Genomic DNA, 19852 nt, shown 5'->3' on the forward strand with positions numbered 1-19852 from the left:
GGAGGAAGTACATTTCTCAATTCCAAGTGCTGAGGAAGTGTTTGCAGCAGTAATCCTACCCAACAACACAGTTTATTCCCAACAGACCTGTGCACTTGCCCAAGTCTGCTCTAGCAAATTACAACAGAATCCTTGTACTTCTGAAGTGACAAGTCATGTTAGTTGTTAGTGGTCTGTAACTTTGGTAGGACAAATGTATTCAAGGTTAGAGACAGCAGTAAGTGAGAAGAATATAGACTGCTTTCTACAGTGGTGAAATACCATGCAGAAACTCAGCTGGAGAGGTCATAATCTTTGTTGCTGATGTAATAAAAATCAATTTTCATTTAATTTATTTTACACTTTCATAGATTTCATAGACATTAGGGCTGGAAGGGACCTTGGAAGATCATCAAGTCCAGCCCCCTGCCCAAAGGGCAGGAAGTCAGCTGGGGTCACAGGATCCCAGCAAGATAAGCATCCAGTTTGCTCTTGAAGGTGTTCAATGTAGGCACTTGAACCACCTCCGGTGGCAAGCTGTTCCAGACCTTTGGGGCTCGGACAGTAAAGAAATTCTTCCTTATGTCCAGCCTGAAACGGTCTTGTAGTAGTTTATGACCATTCGACCTAGTCGTCATCCCTTGGGGCTCTCTGGTGAACAAATGTTCCCCCAGATACTGGTGGTCACCCCTGATAAACTTATAGGTGGCCATCAGATCACTCCTGAGCCTGCGCTTTTCCAGGCTAAAGAGCCCCAGGGCTCTCAGCCTGTCATCGTAGGGTCTGCTTCCCTGACCTCTGATCATGTGCGTGGCTCTTCTCTGGACTCTCTCAAGCTTCTCCACATCCTTTTTGAATTGTGGAGCCCAAAACTGGATGCAGTACTCCAGCTGCGGCCTCGCCAAGGCCAAGTACAAGGGGAGAATGACGTCCTGGGATTTGCTTGAGAAGCATCTATGGATGCAAGCCAGCGTTTTGGTCACTTTACTAGCCGCAGCATCGCACTGCAGGCTCATGTTCATCTTGTGGTCAATGATGACCCCCAAGTCTTTCTTCCACAGTGTGAGCCTATAAGGATGCTGCAGGTTTTTCTTCCCAAGGTGGAGAACCTTGCATTTATCGGCGTTGAACACCATCAGATTCTCGTCCGCCCACTTGCTGAGCCTGTCCAGGTCAGCCTGGATCACCCGCCTGTCATCTGGTGTGGATGCTTTGCCCCAAAGTTTGGTGTCATCAGCGAACTTGGCCAGTCCGCTTCTGACTCCAGTGTCCACATCATTAATGAAGATGTTGAACAGTATGGGTCCAAGGACAGAGCCTTGGGGGACCCCACTGGTCACAGGACACCATGATGAGTGGCTTCCATCAATTACTACCCTCTGGGTCCAACCACGGAGCCAATTTTCCAGCCAGTGGATCGTGGAGGACCCAAGGCGACAATTGGCCAGTTTCTCCAGGAGGCGATCATGGGAAACCAGATCGAAGGCTTTTTTGAAGTCAAGATATATGACATCAATCTCTTCTCCCTTGTCCAGGTGATGGGTCACCTGGTCATAGAAGGAAATGAGATTGGTCAAGCAAGACCTACCCGCAACAAACCCGTGCTGGCTATCCCTTAAGATGTTGGCGTCGGCCAGTCCACTAAGGATAGCCTCTTTAATAAACTTTTCTAAGATCTTCCCCAGGATAGAAGTCAGGCTAATGGGCCTATAGTTAGCCGGATCCACTTTCCTCCCTTTCTTGAAGATAGGCACCACATTGGCCTTCTTCCAGTCTTTGGGCACTACACCAGAGCGCCAAGAGTTTTCCAAGATCCGCGCTAGAGGCTGGGCTATGATGCTCGCCAGCTCCTTGAGTACCCTGGGGTGTAGATTGTCAGGGCTGGCTGACTTGAAGGTTTCCAGCTTCTCAAGATGTTCCTTCACGAAGTCAGCATTAATGGAGGGCAGGGGATCACCCTCACCCGGACTTCCCTGTCCCATAGCGGGCATGGGCGTCCCATGGGACTGATGAAAGACTGCCGCAAAGTACCTATTTAATAGGTTGGCTTTTTCCTGGGCATCAGTTGTCAGTTGCCCCATCTGGTTCATCAGGGGTCCAGTGTTGCCCCTGCTTTTCCTCCGGCTCCCCACATATCTGAAAAAAGACTTTTTATTGTCCTTGATGCTCAAAGCTAGTTGGAGTTCAGTTGCAGCCTTGGCTTCCCTGGTATGCTCCCTACAGGACCGGACCAGTGCAGAATAATCCTCCTTGGAGGTGACTCCCATCCTCCATCCTTTGTAGGCCTTTCTTTTCAGCCTCAGGAGGTCTGCTAGGTCCCTGGAGAGCCAGGGGGGCTACTGTGCCCTCTTGCTGCCTTTCCTCCAAGATGGAATAGACTTAGTTTGTGCTTTGAGGATCGCTCCCTTGAGGAACAACCACTCTTCTTGAACTCCCCTCTCCCTGTGGTCATGCTCCCTTAGGGCCTCACTGACAAGCCTCCTGAGCTTGTCAAAGTCAGCTTTCCTGAAGTCAAGGACTTCCGTGTTGCTGACTGACTTGCCAGCTTGTCGGCAGATGGTGAAGGTGATCAGCTCGTGGTTGCTGTCACCCAGCTTCCCATCGATCACTAGGTCATCCCCAGTAGCCAGTACCAGGTCGAGCAGCGCTTTGTCTCTCGTTGGCCCATAGACTTCTTGAGTTGGGTAGAGGTCATCCACGCACGAGAGGAAGCTTTGCGACCGCTCGGATTTTGCTGAGAGATCCTCCCACGAGATGTCCGGGTAATTGAAGTCACCCATGACAACCATGGTCCTGGAGCATGCGGCCTCAGCCAGTTCCCGGGCAAACTCCTGGTCAAGCTCAGGACTTTGGGTGGGAGGTCTGTAGTAGACTCCCACCATTGTGTCCCCTGTGCCGTGTTTCCCACAGATTTTAACCCAGAGGGTCTCCAGTCATCCACCCTGGTCGCCAATATTGGCTTGCAGGGACGTGTAGCTTTCCTTAACATAGAGAGCTACACCCCCACCCCTTTTCTCTACACGATCCCTCCTGTACAGGGTATAGCCATCTATACCCGTGGTCCAGTCATGGGTGGAGTCCCACCAGGTCTCCGTTATCCCCATGACATCATAATTATTTGCATTGAGCAGGAGGATAAGCTCCTCCTGCTTATTCCCCAAGCTCCTGGCATTTGTGTAGAGGCAGGCAAGTGCCCCCTGGGGGGCTCCTTCCTTGCCCACAGATTTTACCAGGGCTGGGGCAGGGGTGAGCTCCCTTAAATGCCTTGACCCGCTGGCTTTGCAAGGATTGCTCAGCGGGCCAGCAGTGGCGGTAGTCCCCCTGTCCCCCAACGGGCTTAGTTTAAAGCCCGGTGAAGCAGGTCAGCCAGTCTGGCTGAGAACAGCCTCTTCCCTAGGGGAGAGAGATGGAGGCCATCTCTTCCCAGCAGCTCGCTGCCTCTCTTGCCAAAGAGCGGGCTGGGGTCATGAAAGCCAAAGCCTTCCTGACGACACCAGCGCTGCAGTCTTTGGTTGACCACATAGATCCTCCTGTCCCTTCTCAGCCCATAGCCTGAGACTGGGAGGATCGACGAGAACACCACCTGTGCCCCCAGACCCTCTAGCCTCGCTCCCAAATCCCTGTAGCGCCTCATGACCTGGCTGGGAGCGCTCTGAGCCATGTCATTGGTGTCCGCATGAATAAGGAGCATGGGATAGTGGTCTGTGGGTTGGAGGAGCTTTGGGATCCTCTCTGCAATGTCCCGGATGCAGGCCCCCGGGAAGCAGCAGACTTCCTGGGCTAAGGGTTTGGGGTGGCAGATTGCCCCCCTCAGTCCCCCTCAGGAGGGAGTCTCCCACAACAAACACCTTACGTTTTGTCTTGGGGAGAGCAGGGGTGGGAGGTGCAGTTGGGCCTATGTTGCCTGTGGGAGCCGGCAACTCAGCAGGCTCTGCTGGGGCTGCAAGAGGTGCGTACCTGTTGCTCAGCTCTGGCGGGGCAGGGGCCTTGGTGCGGCAGGCCTTAGGGCCCTTGACCACCGTGGTCCATGCCCCTGGCTGGACAGAGCGGGAAGTCCCAGAGTCCTCCTTTGGCCTGGAGGGAGACTGTGGTCTACCCTCCGCCTCCTGGGGGAGAAGGGCCTGGCAGTAGGAGTCTATCTCCTGCTCGCAGTCCCTGATGGCACGCAGTCTCTGGACTGTGGCCTGGAGCTCCTCCAGCTGGCGCGCCAGAGACCCCAAAAGGGAGCAGACCCCACAAGGGGAGGTCACCATGCTCCCAGGCCCCAGAGCCTGAAAAAGTGACAGGCAGCCCCCGCAGCCAAGAGCTAGGGGCTCTGTCTGCGTGGAGCCTGGAACCAGAGGCTCCGTCTGGGTGGCAGTCTCTGAGGTGCTGGGGGGGGGGGGCCGCGGAGCCCGAGGGGATCCTCGGGATGCAGCGCGTGCCCATCTGTGTCATGCCTCTGGGAGGCTGGCTACAGCTGGGACTGTCTACCCTGGGGGGGTGCCCAGGCAGGGTCCTGGGCCCTCCCGTGCGCCCTCCCGTGCGAACTCTGTGCTAACTCACGCACCGGCAGAGAAGCGCGCCTGTTTGCGCAGCCTGTTCGCGTGGCTCCCTGGGGGGCTGGGCGAAGTAAGGGCCTGGGCAGGGCTTGACCCGGCCTGGCTCCACTCAGCTGCCTCCTCCCACTCACTAAGGGGTTAGCCCCCTCTCTCCACGGGCCCCGCTTACCTCCAGCTGTGCTGGGGGTCGGCGGGGGGCTCCGCGACTGCTGGAGGGTTTCTGGGGGGTTTCAGGGGAGCGGGGACGCAGCGGGCTTTCACCTGCGCATCTCTCGCCACTTCCGAGCCTAACTGGGGCTTTTCCCTGTCGGCGGGCCCTTTTAAACTGCGCTCATGCGCAGTGGGCCTGCTGTTGAGGAAGCTGCTCTTTGGGCAAAAAGGGGGCCCTGCCCGGGATTTGGGGGACCCTGCCCTACTGGAGGGGGACAGGTGAGTACCCCCCACTTCTCTCTCACTTTTCCTTGTGTATACTGAATCTCAATCTACTGATGCTATATGCACATAAATCTCTATTCATTTTTTTCAAAATTTGCATAAAAGTTTTAATAGAAAATCCATTTTAACATTGAGCTGCTTTAAAGTTTTCAAACTTAATAAAAATAAATAATTAATATTCATCCAAACTACCCACTCAAGAGAGATCCTTGGTAGACTGTATATTTAAAATGTGATCATACACTTGGTTTTTGTTCAGTAGTCCCTTGTCCTTGTATCTCCGTTCACCTCCTTGCATGGGCCTGGAGGAACGGAAAAAATAAGCAGTGCCTTCAAAAGTTGTTCGTGTTAGTCTAGCAAATTGTATATGAAGTCTTGTTTTTCAGTAATAAGTACAAAAGCATGCAGATACCATTGCTACTACCCTGTAATAAAGAAACTAGATTCATGGCTGATCTGCCCCCTTGGCTTAACAAGGAACTGATAGACCTCATTAAACTCAAAAGAAGCCTATACGGCCCTGGGTCAGGCACCCTGGCCAAGGCCTCCCTCCCCTCTGCCCATGCAGCGTCTCGTGGCCACTTGGCTGGACACTATGCTACCAGCCGGCCACAGATTTCCGTACTGCTCCCACCCCTTTCTCCCACTGGAAGAGTAGGCAGCCTCCCCTTGCCCCACTCCCCCTGCCTTATTGCAGCCCCTGTGGCAGGGGGGCTGGACTTGATCTCATAAGGTCTGTTCCAGCCCCTAATGTTTGAAATCTATGAACTTTTGCCATCAAAGTTTGCTGTTTCCACTGCCATAGAATGTGTTGGTAGGTCACTCCTGAGTTTTAGAGCAGAGGTGAGATTTCTGGTTAATATGTTTATAGGAACCTGCTGGTTTGCAGGTTTGGTTTTTTGCAAGGGTGGGGTAGGGTTTTTTTTTGTTTTGTTTTTGTTCTGGGGGGGGGGGGTGTTTTGTTCTGGTTTCTTCCCCCTCCCCTTCTCCACACCAGGAAATGAGGCTTTCAGTCCTCTGGCTATTCAGACACAAAATGCTCTATCCCTCTTTCATTCATCTACCAATAGAAGAAGAGGGAAAAGCGTGGTAACACTAACAACTGCTGGCTGATAAATCTTCTGCTACAGTTTTATATAAGCATAGGCATTTTTACTTTTAACATAGATTCCTATACTCTGATCAACCCTACAGTGAAATTAGCTACATCAGAGTAAACATTTTATGAAGGATTCCAAGGATCTACAGAGCTGTTATCTACCTGTGATTTAACAGAAAAGATGCCAAGGGGGATACATTTTCAGTGCTGGTTTTAAACATGGGGGGGAGGGGAAGGAGGGAGTAGGGCACTTTCCTACCTCTCTGGAACCAAGTTTGTTGGATTAACTTCAGTTTAGTGACAGTCTGCCAACAGGTACTTTGCAGTTTGATTGACATGCTTCTGTTACAGACCAGCTTCTAGGTGATGGCAAACTTGGTCTTTGAGACTGTGCTTCCCCAATAATTTTTTTTAGGTCTCATTAATATACGGTAATGGATTTCTTTCAGAGTATCTTTCTTTCCATGCTCTTGATCCAATCCAGAATCTGGAACAGTGGGCTTCTTCTAGCACCTACCCAGGCAAAGCCAGAAGCATTGATGGACTGAAAAATACGATCAGTAGTTTTTGAATATTATCAGCAAGTGGCAAAGAGGTTGTTGGTGAGGTTGACTTCTTGTTGCAACTGCTGGATCAGGAAGATAGTTTTAAAATATTCTTAAACTTCTATACAAGTAATTTCTGTGGCCGGTATTCTCGGGATCAGGATCAGAAGCCTGCTCCCTATGGCTGCCTGTGTAAAATGTAATCCACAATACTGAAATCTCTAGATGAGAAATCAGTGCTCTATCAGATTATCAAAATGTCAGAAAAGAACGTTTAACCTTGCAGAGCACCACTTACTGGATTAAGAACAGAGAAGGGAGGAAGGTTGTCTGACTCGTACAGTTCATCTGCTCCCTATGTTGGTTATTGAAGCCAGCATATTCTTGCTCAACTAAAGCAGTTCTGTTCTTGGGAGCGATGTGGGCAGCTCTGATTTTAAAAGACAGCTCTGTGCACTTCAGAATGGATTGGGAGCAATACTATTATAGCATCATGGTATTGACTGATTGCCAGTCTCATGCTCCTATGGCTATGACAGCTGCAGAAAAAGTATATGAACAAATTGAAAAAGACCCCCTTGGCCTGGTTTATGGATGTTCAAGATTCCATGACTTACTGCACTGTCAGATTCTTTACAGAAACAAGTCACAAAGCTAGGGTTACTATACGTCCAGGTTTTCCTGGACATGTCCTCTTTTTGAGCCCTCTGATATCCATCTGGGCGGGTTTTTTAAATCTGACCAAATGTCCAGGTTTTTGCTTTGCTCCGCTGCTGGGAGCAGGGAGCACAGATGTACCTGCATGCAGCTGTGGAGGTGTGTGAAGACCCATGTGCTGTTCCCTGCTGCCTCCAGTCACCCTCCTCTGCTCCCACCAGCGGAGCAAAGCAAAATCCTGGACACTTTGTTCAAGGCAGAGGGATCGGGGGATAGGGCTGCAATAAGACCCCGGGGGGGGGGGCGGAGTGGGGTGAAGGGAGGCTGCCTAGTCTTCCAATGGGAGAAAGGGGTTGGGGCAGCGGGGAAATCTGGCCGGCTGGTAACAGTGTCCAGCCAAATGGCCAGAAGCTGCTGCCTAGGCAGAGGGAAGGGAGGCCTTGGCCAGGCTGCCTGGCCCAGAGTGGCAGCCCCATCCCAGGGTGGAGGGTGCCACAAGACTTCCCCTTCTCTTCCCTCCAGCTGGTGCTGGAACCCAACATGCCATCGCCGCCTTCATGAATCACAGCCACCGTGCTGCAGCTTGGTCAGTATAGGGAAAGCTAGGGCCCCTCTGAGGCTGGGGAACAGCGGGCTGCAGGTTGGGAGCGAGGGGCATGGGCAGTGCAGGAGACTGAGTTGGGAGTGCAGGGGGCACTGGCAGCACCAGGGGGCTGCGGTTCAAGAGTGAGGTCACCAGCGGGGGCCGGGGGGGGGTGGGAGTTGCAGGTCGGGAGTGAGGGGCCCTGGCAGGGGTTGGGTGTGTGGGTTGGGAGTGAAGGCAGCATCAGGGCTAGGGAGCACTGTGACTTGGCAGTAAGGAGCAACAGAATGGGCAGGGCACCAGCATGTCACTGCACCTTCCCCCTCCCCTCCCTCTCTCCCCCCATGTGACAGGTGTCCTTTTTTGGACCTGGAGATATGGTAACCCTACACAAACCACTAACTGAAATATTTAAAAAAGGACTTGGATGCACCATCAAGGAAATTGCCGAAGCCTGGTACAACTAAAGTTCTAAGCTGGATGCCACTTGGTGTTGGCAGACAAGCTTTCAAGAGCCATACCCTCTGTCCAACAGTCCACACAACCTGATAATCTGTAGCAGTTTGTAACTAACTGTCCATGCAAATGTGATTAAAGCATCATGGAATGTATCTCCAGGCATTTGGGATGAACTGGTGATGGAAACTACCAAAGATGAAACTTTTGTAAACAGTGATAACAAACATCAAGTAAGAGGAAGAAAATCCTCATAAAAATGAACTGTGATCTAAGGTGTGCTCATGAAGGGTACACATGTTGTGATTTCTGCAGTGATGAGAAGTTTGGAAGAAATACATGAAGGACATCTGGGAATGACCAAATCGGAGCCTGAGATGTGGATGTCGTATGCTTAGACTTCAGGAAGGCCTTCGATACGGTATCCCACCCCATACTAGTGAGCAAGTTAAGAGGCTGTGACGTGGATGACTACACAGTCCGGTGGGTGGCGAATTGGCTAGAGGGTCGCACCCAGAGAGTTGTGGTGGATGGGTCGGTCTCGACCTGCAAGGGTGTGGGCAGTGGGGTCCCGCAGGGCTCGGTCCTTGGACCGATACTCTTTAATGTCTTCATCAGTGACTTGGACGAGGGAGTGAAATGTACTCTGTCCAAGTTTGCAGATGACACAAAGCTATGGGGAGATGTGGACACGCCGGAGGGCAGGGAACAGCTGCAGGCAGACCTAGATAGGTTGGACAAGTGGGCAGAAAACAACAGGATGCAGTTCAACAAGGAGAAATGCAAAGTGCTGCACCTAGGGAGGAAAAATGTCCAGCACACCTACAGCCTAGGGAATGACCTGCTGGGTGGCACAGAGGTGGAAAGGGATCTTGGAATCCTAGTGGACTCCAAGATGAACATGAGTCGGCAGTGTGACGAAACCATCAAAAAAGCCAATGGCACTTTATCGTGCATCAGCAGATGCATGACGAATAGGTCCAAGGAGGTGATACTTCCCCTCTATCGGGCGCTGGTCAGACCGCAGTTGGAGTACTGCGTGCAATTCTGGGCGCCGCACTTCAAGAAGGATGCGGATAACCTGGAGAGGGTCCAGAGAAGGGCCACTCGTATGGTTAAGGGCCTGCAGACCAAGCCCTACAAGGAGAAACTGGACCTCTTCAGCCTCCGCAAGAGAAGGTTGAGAGGCGACCTTGTGGCTGCCTATAAGTTCATCACGGGGGCACAGAAGGGAATTGGTGAGGATTTATTCACCAAGGCGCCCCCGGGGGTTACAAGAAATAATGGCCACAAGCTAGCAGAGAGCAGATTTAGATTGGACATTAGGAAGAACTTCTTCACAGTTCGAGTGGCCAAGGTCTGGAACGGGCTCCCAAGGGAGGTGGTGCTCTCCCCTACCCTGGGGGTCTTCAAGAGGAGGTTAGATGAGTATCTAGCTGGGGTCATCTAGACCCAGCACACTTTCCTGCTTATGCAGGGGGTCGGACTCGATGATCTATTGAGGTCCCTTCCGACCCTAACATCTATGAATCTATGTCTTTTGGCCATGGATGAATAGTGATATTGGACATGTTGAGAAGGTGTGAAACATGACAGAACTACAGGAATGTCCAGCAAAAAAAGCCAATGATACCCCGTGAGCGATTTGCTATTCCATAGGACAAAGTAGGGATGGATCTGTTCAGTGTGGGAAAACATACTACCTGATTATGATACACTACTATATCAGTTTCCCAGAGGTAGTGATGTTTGAAGATATCACAGCAACAACAGTTGTCAGGCATGTTAAATCTATATTTGCTTGCCATGGAATTCCAAGGACTGTAATTACTGATGATTAATTAGGCAATTATTAAATATTGCCTCAAGGCAATAGATCTACAAAATGTGGAGTATGCATTTTGAAGAACCCACTTAAAACAGCAAAGGAGGAAGGAGAATATTTCTGCTTGGCACTACTCACTTCAGAGTTACACCATTTGTAAGTGTGGAAAGTCACCTATGAAACTACACTAAGCACATAAAAACTTGACTACCTGACACAGGCCAGAAAGGAAAGGTCACAAAGGAGTCTGCGATAGTGCAAAAAAGCCTGGGAAAGTACGACTAGATGCAGAATTAAGCAAATGATCAAGGCCACTTCCACTGTTATTAAAGCAAAGATTGTGTGTGATGTTTTGGAAAAATGGATGCTGGATTAGAGTTAACTGCAGTAGACAAAGAGAAATTTATTTGATGATCACAGAGGAAGGCCAAATCTTAAGGAATCAAAAAAGCTTCAAAATGCTGGACAATGAGGATGATATGAGGAAAATAAGAATGGAGACTATTTGAACCAAATTCACAGGTTACCTGAGAATGTAACCAGGAGGCCAAATAGTCCATTGTAGATAAGAATATAGGTGAAGAGAAGCTGTCATTTATTTATAGTAGAGCTGGGAGATTTGCTTAAATGATCACTGAGTGACTGAGAAATGTTAGTTTGAGTTTGTAATATTTTATCATAACGTTGTATAAAATTTTAAATCGACTAACAAAGGGGTAAGAGTGACACGGAGTAAGTCTTTCTGGATATGCAGTGTGTAGGAAGTGTTATCTTCCTGCCAACTCTGAAGTTAGCAGGAAGTTTTGGGTGGCAAAACAGAAGACCTGACACAAGACTGCATCAAACTATTACCTCTGCTGTAAATAGCTGTATACACGTGATTTGTAAATAAAGCGTTTTCACATTTCATGCTTGAAGATGTTTTGGCTAGCTCTCTCTAGTGAGGCTGTATAGACTTCAGTCAAACTTTTTTTTTTTAATTTCTCCTGTACTTGGATACAAAAAAGTTGAATAACAAGTTACCTATATCTTGCACTTTGCTGGGAATTGTAACAAGTCTTTGAAAATCTCCACTTGCACCCTGATAGCCATTCCTGTCCTCCCCCCTTTTTTCCCCTTAAACTTCATTTAGAGGTTCAGTATGTTCTTTGAACATTTTGATAGTGGTCATGTTTCTAGGTAGAACTTGAATTTCAGTATATAGAACTAACTGCTGTATCTAGTTCACTTCAAGAGTAAAGCCAAAAGCTCATACTTGAAGGCATAGTTTGTGACTTAGCTCAACTGGAGATAACAGTATAATTGTGAATATCAAGTAGATGTTGTTAATAAGCAGGCCTAAAAAGGAGGGTTGTACTCCATCTTCCTGTTGCCCTCTAGTTTTGTAGCTGCAAGTCTCTAACTGTCTTGGGGTGGGGACACACATTACTAAATGCAAAATTTCTTTCATAAAGAGTACAATGCAATACAAGCTCAGCATTTTATGTTCATGAGACAAATAACATAGCAAATATGATGTCTCTTACTACTATAAGCAGAGTATAAGCAACCATTTGAGAAGCTCAGCATTACAATAGCCATTAAATTTGAACAAAAGCTTCATTCAGATCTTAATGTTAGAATTCATTGAATTGATGAAAATGTGGGATAAGAGCTTAGCAACTACTTTCCTTTCCCTTCCCCCTGCCCTCAAGGGAATTTCTCCCCTTCTTTCCTGGGTAAGGCTTCTTGGTCTTGCTTCCAATTGGGTCACAATTTTGACTTTCATTAATTTATCGATCAAATAAGAGAGAGGACCTGTGTGTTGCCTTTTTGTTTTTGTTCATTCTTGAACACTGCTCTTTCTTTATACAGCTGTACTTGTAATAATGTGCATGCATGTGTACAATGCTATGAAATGCAAGCATTGATTCAGACTCATTTTGTCTTGATACAAGTATTGTACAGTGAAAATACCAACAGTTTTTTATTCCACTTAATGTCTTGATCTGTGTGTGTGTTCCCTAAATGTATTTTTAAGTGGTTTAAGTGCATTTGCTTTTGCAATAAACACCTTAATTAACTTTCCCTTGACTTTTAGGGCCTTGTTACACATTGCACTTTGAGCTGCTCAAACGTTAATTGGCGTTAGTGCTAGCTCAGGTTTTTAGAGCAGTGGACTTTAAGGCTAAAAACCTCCTCTGACTGTCCCCCACCTGCACAGCTGTTACTAGCCACTAGGGGGCTGGCAAGCAGGGTCCTGACTAGGAGCTACAGCTGTGAGTTGCCACTGCAGGGCTGGTGAGCCAGGACAGGCTTCTATCCCTGCTCTATGTGGGGGTGTGAGAGATGGGTTGACAGGGGACCATGAAACTGGGAGGCAGAGAGTTAATGGGTTTGGGGTGGGTAATAAAATGAGAGGTAGAAAGAAAATGGAGGTTGAAAGGGTGGTGAAATGAAGTCAGCCACCAGAGGATAAAATAAAAAATGTGTGTGGAGGTAGGAGGTGAGAATTTAAAAAGAAATGGAGGAAGTAAATTAAAAGTCTCATGGTTTTTAATAAATTGGGACTAGGGTACGGGCATACTGGTCATGCTTCCTAGGCTTGCTGGGATGTGGTAGCAGTGAAAGAAGGTTCTTCTTGGGGAGCTACTGCCTCTGCTCTGGTAAGGAAGCCCCAGCTCCTGGGGACCCAGTCTGGCCCCCTACCTTGTTTCCCCCATGCTCCCCTAGACTATACGCATGGACCCATCTGTGCCCTGAAGCCTGGCTAGCTGTCATGTGCTCTGCAGGTTGTTTGTGCCAGATTGCACCCCTGGGGGTGGGAGGGGGAGTTGTCTTGGTGTGAGAACTGCCCCTTGGGCAATAGAGTTCAGGGGGTGGAAATTTTGTCTATACAGAGCAAGAGGGTATGAGGGGGCATCCTGGTATGCTGGATGACTGCAACTTGAGCAGTTTATATGTGGGGAGTAGCCACACATTAGTGGAACATGAGCTGGGGGATCAGAGATGCACCTGCCTTGGAGTGCCCTAACTTTAAGCCACCCAAGGTGCACTTAAAACTAGTTTTAGGTGTTAGTGTGTGAACAGTCCAGTGGCCAAAAGCTCTAGGATCCACCTAAAATTAATGTGTAACAAGGCCATTACTCTGTAAGGAAGTGAAACTTAAGGTTCTTTGGGATTATTCCCTTCATTTACTTAATATCTCCAGCCTGTATGTCAGTCTGAAGAGTGTACAGTGGTCCTTCCCTTGGTTTCAGGAATAACCTGTGTCCTTCTATGGTTCTGTTATTGTGCCAGGTACCCTCTCTCCTTTCTCTTTTAAAAGCCTGTAGCAATAATGGTTAAAGGCTCTGACCATCAACACATGCCACATTTTGGTAATCAGTCAGGCATCCATACTTTGCCAAGTGAGGTACAGTGGCGAGGTTAATGAACAAAGAGCTAAATTCAGAAATCTCTGGTAGTGAGAAATGCTTGAAATGAGTATTCCCAAGAGAACCACCTACATCTAAGACTGCAGAGAAGGCAGTAGTTGGTTCTTTTTAAACTGAGACGCTAATTTCTAATCTCAATTTTTGCTCAAGACCAAAGTTTGCTGCTCAGTCGACCTTCCTACCATTTGGAGAAGAGAGGAAATACAAAGATAGCATGGCTTGAAATTCCTTCAGATTCATTCAAGCAGGTTCTGATTAGAGGTCTGCAATTTTAGACTCTAAGGTTTTAATAATACATTAAATTGAAGAGTTGTACTAATTAAAGACTTCATTTCAAGGCTTTTTTGCCTGTTATCCTTTTTCTTGAGTCTTGTATGTGCATATTTTGAAGTGCTGACCAGTTTTTTTTTTCATGTGCTGTGGAAGATGAAGGACCCTGAAGTAGTCAAACGAGGAAAGAGGGGTCAGATGTGGTGTTGCACAAGAGTATTTGCTATCATGTCCTAGCAGACGTAGTCTGCTCAGCAAATTGCCAGTTTGAACTCCTGGACCTGAAGAGGTTCTATGGTTTGTAATGTTTGAAAGGACTTTCCTGACACATAGTCTCCAATAAACTTGTCTAGTAATGGGCATTTATACACATACACTTGTCTGCTCTGACACCACAGATCTGGCATGACACAAGTTGATGTATGCATTGCAGCGTTGGGTGCATTTGTACAAATGGCAAAATGCACATCAGAGCTCAGAAAATGGCAGTGCAAAATGCATCAAAGCTGTTTTTGTTCAAAAGTGCACTGCTGCCATTTTCGCAGGGCTAACATTCATTTTGCTATTTATACAAATGCATGCACTGTAACACCAAGCGCTTTTAAACGTGCCCAGCGCTGTAGCACAGCCATGTATACAAATGCCCCAGGTACTTTCATTGCCTACACTGCCACTTTTGAACCTTGGATCTGACAGGTTTGTAGTAGCCTTGCTGCCAATGAATCATAGGGGAAGAAATTTCAAGGGTCATTTAAATCCAGAAATCAACAACCTACAAGCCTACAGACTGGTTCCGGTCTGTGGCAAGATTCAATCCTATGGTTTGCAGCATTTACTGTTGAGAATTGGTAATTAGCAGCATGCAGCAGTGGGGTGGAGGGGAGGAAAATAGGGGTGATGACCTGCTATAGGACCAAGCTGCTGTAACTTGGTTAATCACTTGGATAAAAAGCTTTTGGATCCCTGATCTAGTCCATTACCATGTGCAAATTTTAATTTATTTGTGAGTGGTGATGCACTTAAATTCTCAAATACAGCTAACTTACCTTGGCTGCAAGTAGATTCCCTGACTTAAATACTTTGTTTCAGTTGCAGCCAGTTGTTTGTTTGTTTTTTAAATCTGTGTGGAATCTCCAGCCTAAGCAGATGAATGCTAAAGGTATCCTCCAGTACAGTGTCACGTGCTTTTTCTGTTCATTGTGCCTTTAAGAATCCTTATGTCATTTTATAGGCCAGGAATGAAAGTTGGCCATCTGTACTAAACAGTTTATTTTAAATTTCCTTTTTCAAGGTGCAGGCAGGCAAGGTTCTTTGGGTAGGCGTGGTATCTTTTATTAGATCAACTGAGTAGCTGGGAATAAGTTCTTTGGAAGCTTTCGGGTGCAATCACCCTTCTTCAGGCATGGGGAGTCTCTGCTGTTCTGAAACTCCAAGGAATGAAAGAAGCTGAAGTGTGACAAGATGTCACTGAGAATGTACATGGGTGGAAGTTAAAAAAACAAAAGGTAGAGCAGGGAAAGGGGTTGGGGAAAATTGGAGGGGGAGAGCCAAAAGTGAGTAAGGGAGACTCTACAATAGTAGATTTTCAAGGTATAAAAGAGGCTGTCTGTGAAAAAGTAAATAGCTGGAAGTTAGGAAAACAAAAGTTAGAAAAGGAGGGGAAGGAGAAGGGAGGAAAAGAGAAATATAAGAGGTCAGGTCTGGCAGGTACCTGGTGAATCAGATGTCAGGCAGGTTGTAATGAAATACTGTAGTAACTCTTCTTAGCAGGTAACTTACTATTGGCTTTTTTTAAATCGTAAATAAATAATTCAAGCTGTTAGTATGAAACTGCAAATAAGAAGGAGGCTGCAGTACAATCAAACTATTGATTCTGGCCTTTACATATGTTCATTGTAGAGGCTAATATGTCAAATTGACTCCATACTATGACACTTTAACACATCATGAAAATAATTAACTGAAATGTAGCCAGGTTTTTAAAAAGCAATTTCCCTTGGCTCCAAATATTTCATAATCTTATGGCTTGGCAAGTTGTATGCTGGAGTTTCTCACTTGGTTGAACATGAGCGTCTTTTGGTAACTTTAATTTATAAACAGTTTTTAAATTAATCCTTTAATATTGATTTTTAAAATCTTAAGCAAGAAAATTCAAATTATAGGGCTGATCTCCAGACTGAAAGTTGCAGCAGCAAGATCAAATAGCACAGTGTCTTTCCCACGAAGTTTCCAAACTTGTTTTTGTTTGGCTTTAGGGCAGGGTCTTAGCCTTTTTAGATATGAGGTACCCCTCCATAACTTTTCTGAATTTAGCAATGCCTCGTTTTTCCAGTCTTAGAAAAAGAAAAATTAAACGAACTGGAAAAAGTACATGAACAACTAATATAATGACTGAGAGATGCTTGCATGTACCGCCTCTTCAGCTTTTTATTTCCTGCATCCATTTGGATTGGAAGTGAATATTTATACTCCCATGAGATACCACCTGCATAGGAGCCTAGTTGCTTTGAGTTGGCCTCTTCATCTGTGATGCACAAGATTTAGCTTCTAAAAGCAGCTCATAGAAGTCCTTGTGTGAGAGCTGAGATATGGGAAGTGATGGTTGCCTTCAAGCAGTCATGTTCATGGACCCTTACAGAGAAAAGAGCTTTTCCTTCTGTCTCAGCCTTGTGGACTGATGTAAAAGTATAGATTGTTTGTACCAAAGAAGTCTTCTGGTACAGTTCTGATGGGAAGTAATTCTTGTCATTTAAGGGAACCAGATATGGGCAAAACACTGGCACTGAGGCAGAAGTGCCATCTTTCTGCATATGCTGATCTATTCCAGTAGACTGCTTGGTACTTGTTGCTTCCAAGTAGTCAATAGGGAGTTAAGTTCTGAGCACTTTCCACTTTGTCCTGTATTAGGGAACCCTAGAAGCTATTCTTAGAAACAGTTCCTAGCTAAGAGGTGTCGGACGTCTTGCCATGAAGACTTTTTGGGTTTAGGAGTTTCTGATATTGTCAAGATTCTTGTATGTTATTTATCTAAGACTTTTTGAAGGAACTTGTGTCCCTGATAGGGATGTAAATATTGTTTTTAAAAAAAAATTATCCATTTAACCTTCTCTAATTGCATCGGTTAAATAGTTAATCAATAGAACATGCTTAGTTTAGTGATCTCTGCCAGGAATCGCCCAAGTTCTTTGTCTTCTGTTTGCAGGCTCCTCTTGCACCAGCAAGAAGCAAGCTCCAATGGGTAGGAGCCCCCTCAGCTGAGAGGCTCCCAGTTATGAGGGCATTTCATGCAGCCCCACAGCTGGGAGATGCAGCTGCTGCCATCTCCCGGCCATGGAACCCCTTTGTGGCTGGGAGATGGCACCATCTACAGTCTTCCAGCCCCGGAAGTGTGGTGTGTCCCCAGGGCTGAGAGACCACAGGTACTGTGGGACACTAGTTACTGCTGTCAGGACCCTGCGTCTGCACCTGCAGATCACTGGGTCACCAGCACCTTGGAGCATTGCTGAGACCCAGAATCTGTTGCTGCTGGATCTGAGTCCCCTCAGCTACAGGACTCCCAGCCCCAGGTGGGCATGGTGCTCCCCTGAGCTGACCAGGCTCCCAGCCAGACAGGGCTCCCAGCTGCAGCAGAGATCTTGCTACACTTGCAAATTAAAGATGGAAAGCAACCACTATCAAGTTAGTGCACATTTTCAGGGTCTAACTTTATAGTTGGTTGGACCTTTTTATGGCATGATAGCTACTTTCCATGCGTCGCTGGTCTCTGTTAATTGCTCAACTAACCATTTAATTGCACAATACCTGTAACACGTACAGGGAGCCTCTGTTGCCTTATTATGTTGATTTATTTTTAAGCTAGTGTTCTTTCTTTCTGGTTGAGTAAGGTAAATTATCGTTACCAAAGCTAGTAAAGGCACTGGAGTAGCTTACCTGAAAATTTTAACTGTAAAGAATGTTATTCTCGCATTTCTAATGCAAAGGCCTTTTTACCTTCTTGCATTTGTGTATGGAGAAGCACCCTAAGGAGTGACACTTTCCTTAAATGATATTTTAGTGTCACTTTTTTCAGGTCAAAGAAACTTTCTCCTCATGACCTTTTTTTGGTTTGAACTGGGTATGTTCTAAATTATGGCTGTGCAACTAGTGACATGTTAGTCACATGCAGCCTGTTAAGGGTTAATGTGGTCCCAGGCTCTCACCTGTCACTCCTGTCATTGCTCTATCTGCATCAGCAGCTGGAGTCTCCAGCTTCTGCTTTTTGCCTTTGCCAGGGATGGAACTGTGTAGAAAGTTAAGGGTAAGTTCAGCTGCACCCAGGGGCATCCAAGTCATGTGTTGAGGAGGAGGGGGTTTTTTGCCCCTGCATAATGTAGCAGTGGAGGGGATACCCACACAGGTGAATTGTGCTGCAGTAATTTTGGGGAGCATTTTTGCAAAATGCCTGATATAGCCTCCATGACTTAAGTTGGACAGCTCTGTTCTAGATGGCACACATCACACTTAAAAGATTCCTAGAAACGTTTTTCTACTTTCTTCATCCCCAAAAAGCTTGTTCTATCTCATGTGACAGTTTTTCTGTAGAAGTGCTATAATGGTTTGTGTAACTAGATGAAACGTTTCTTAACTTGAATTTGTGCAATTCAGTATTATGTACAATTTAATTTCTCACTGTCAAATGTATTTACATTTAGGTTCAGACAAAGAAGGAAGAACCTTTACCACCAGCACTTAGCCAAACCATTCCATCGTTTTATTTTCCTCGGGGACTTCCAAAAGAAAAAGTGAATATAGATGCTGTAATTACTAAAATAGAGAGGACTTTCTCTCAGTTTCCAAATGAGAGAGCAACTTTAGAAGACATGGGCAAAGTTGCAAAGGTGAGGATTTACTGTGTGCTTGTATTTTGTATGGTGACTATAGAAAGGATACATATATTTTAAGTTTTCCTATGTTAACTGTTCTGTGATCTTAATAAAATTGAAATAAGGCTATGCCAATCAAATACATTCATATAGATCTGTTTCATAGCCTATTGAAGGCAGTGGGTTTCTTCATCTTCAATTAACTTTTTGGGTGGGGCTCAACCAAATCAGCATTGTAGAAAACTAAAACTGGAAAAATGAGCTATAAAGCTTAGTTCTTGAGCTTCCAAAGTCTGCATTGACCTGTTCCATACAGTACCATAAATATCAGAAGAATATCATTGCATCTCAATACCAAGTTTTGTCTCATGACTTGATAGTGTCAGTTGTGGTACTACTAAAAATATTTTTTAAGCAAGCTATTGCTTAAATTGTTTAGCTAGGTTATACAGTGTAGATTTAAAATTTTAATGCACTGTATGGATGTGCCACAATAAAAAGTTACTTTTTGTTAAAGCACAAAGTCATTTTTCCAACTATATTAGATGAGGAAAGAAGTCAGAACTGGATTTATTAAGCACTGAAATCCATAATTCCCTTCTCTTTGCAATAAAGTATAGCGTTTACTGAAGGACTATAGCACACAAAACTTCTCCAGAGTACCAAAATACAGATTTTTAAGTTTGAGAAATAACTTTTTCCTTCTGTATAATATTAATGGCAAACTCATTTCATTTTCTTTCTTAATTTTTATTATAAATGGCAAATGTGTCAAAGGAGTTCATTTAGTATACAATTTAATGATCAAGGAATAAAACTAGAACAAACCTGCAGACTATAATTGCTTTACAATTAATATTCAGTATATGAAAATATACTGTTTCACTGGAGGAGAGAAATTTCTCAAAAGTATAAAAGATTATGGGGGAGGAGAAGTTTGTCAGCTTCTTTCCTTTTGCCATGAAAACCTACCTGGCTACACGGTATGTTAACAAGCAATGGCCAGATCTAATAAAGGACTTCGCTTTTTAGGTGCCTGGCCCCTAAACTGGTATCTAGTACCCTGTGTGTGTAACTTTCCACATGCATAGTATGTGGAGTTTGTGCTTCTCTGAGGAGTCTGCCAAAAAGCCTAATCAAGGTACTCTACAGCAAGCCAACAGGAAGCACTGGACACATCTGTG

General features: G+C 46.0%; 1 protein-coding gene across 5 annotated transcripts in view; it reads left to right on the top strand.

The window, feature by feature from the left end:
• Positions 1–19852, top strand: part of PPP2R3B (protein phosphatase 2 regulatory subunit B''beta) — a 97558-nt gene that overhangs the window by 35357 nt on the left and 42349 nt on the right. For all 5 annotated transcript variants that reach the window (XM_059720942.1, XM_019485139.2, XM_014600357.2 and 2 more), the window contains one exon: positions 18498–18683. In XM_059720942.1, the coding sequence (XP_059576925.1) occupies positions 18498–18683 (186 nt within the window). The remainder of the gene's footprint in view (positions 1–18497; positions 18684–19852) is intronic.

The sequence above is a fragment of the Alligator mississippiensis genome, chromosome 1, assembly GCF_030867095.1.
Source record: "Alligator mississippiensis isolate rAllMis1 chromosome 1, rAllMis1, whole genome shotgun sequence".
NCBI lineage: Eukaryota > Metazoa > Chordata > Crocodylia > Alligatoridae > Alligator > Alligator mississippiensis.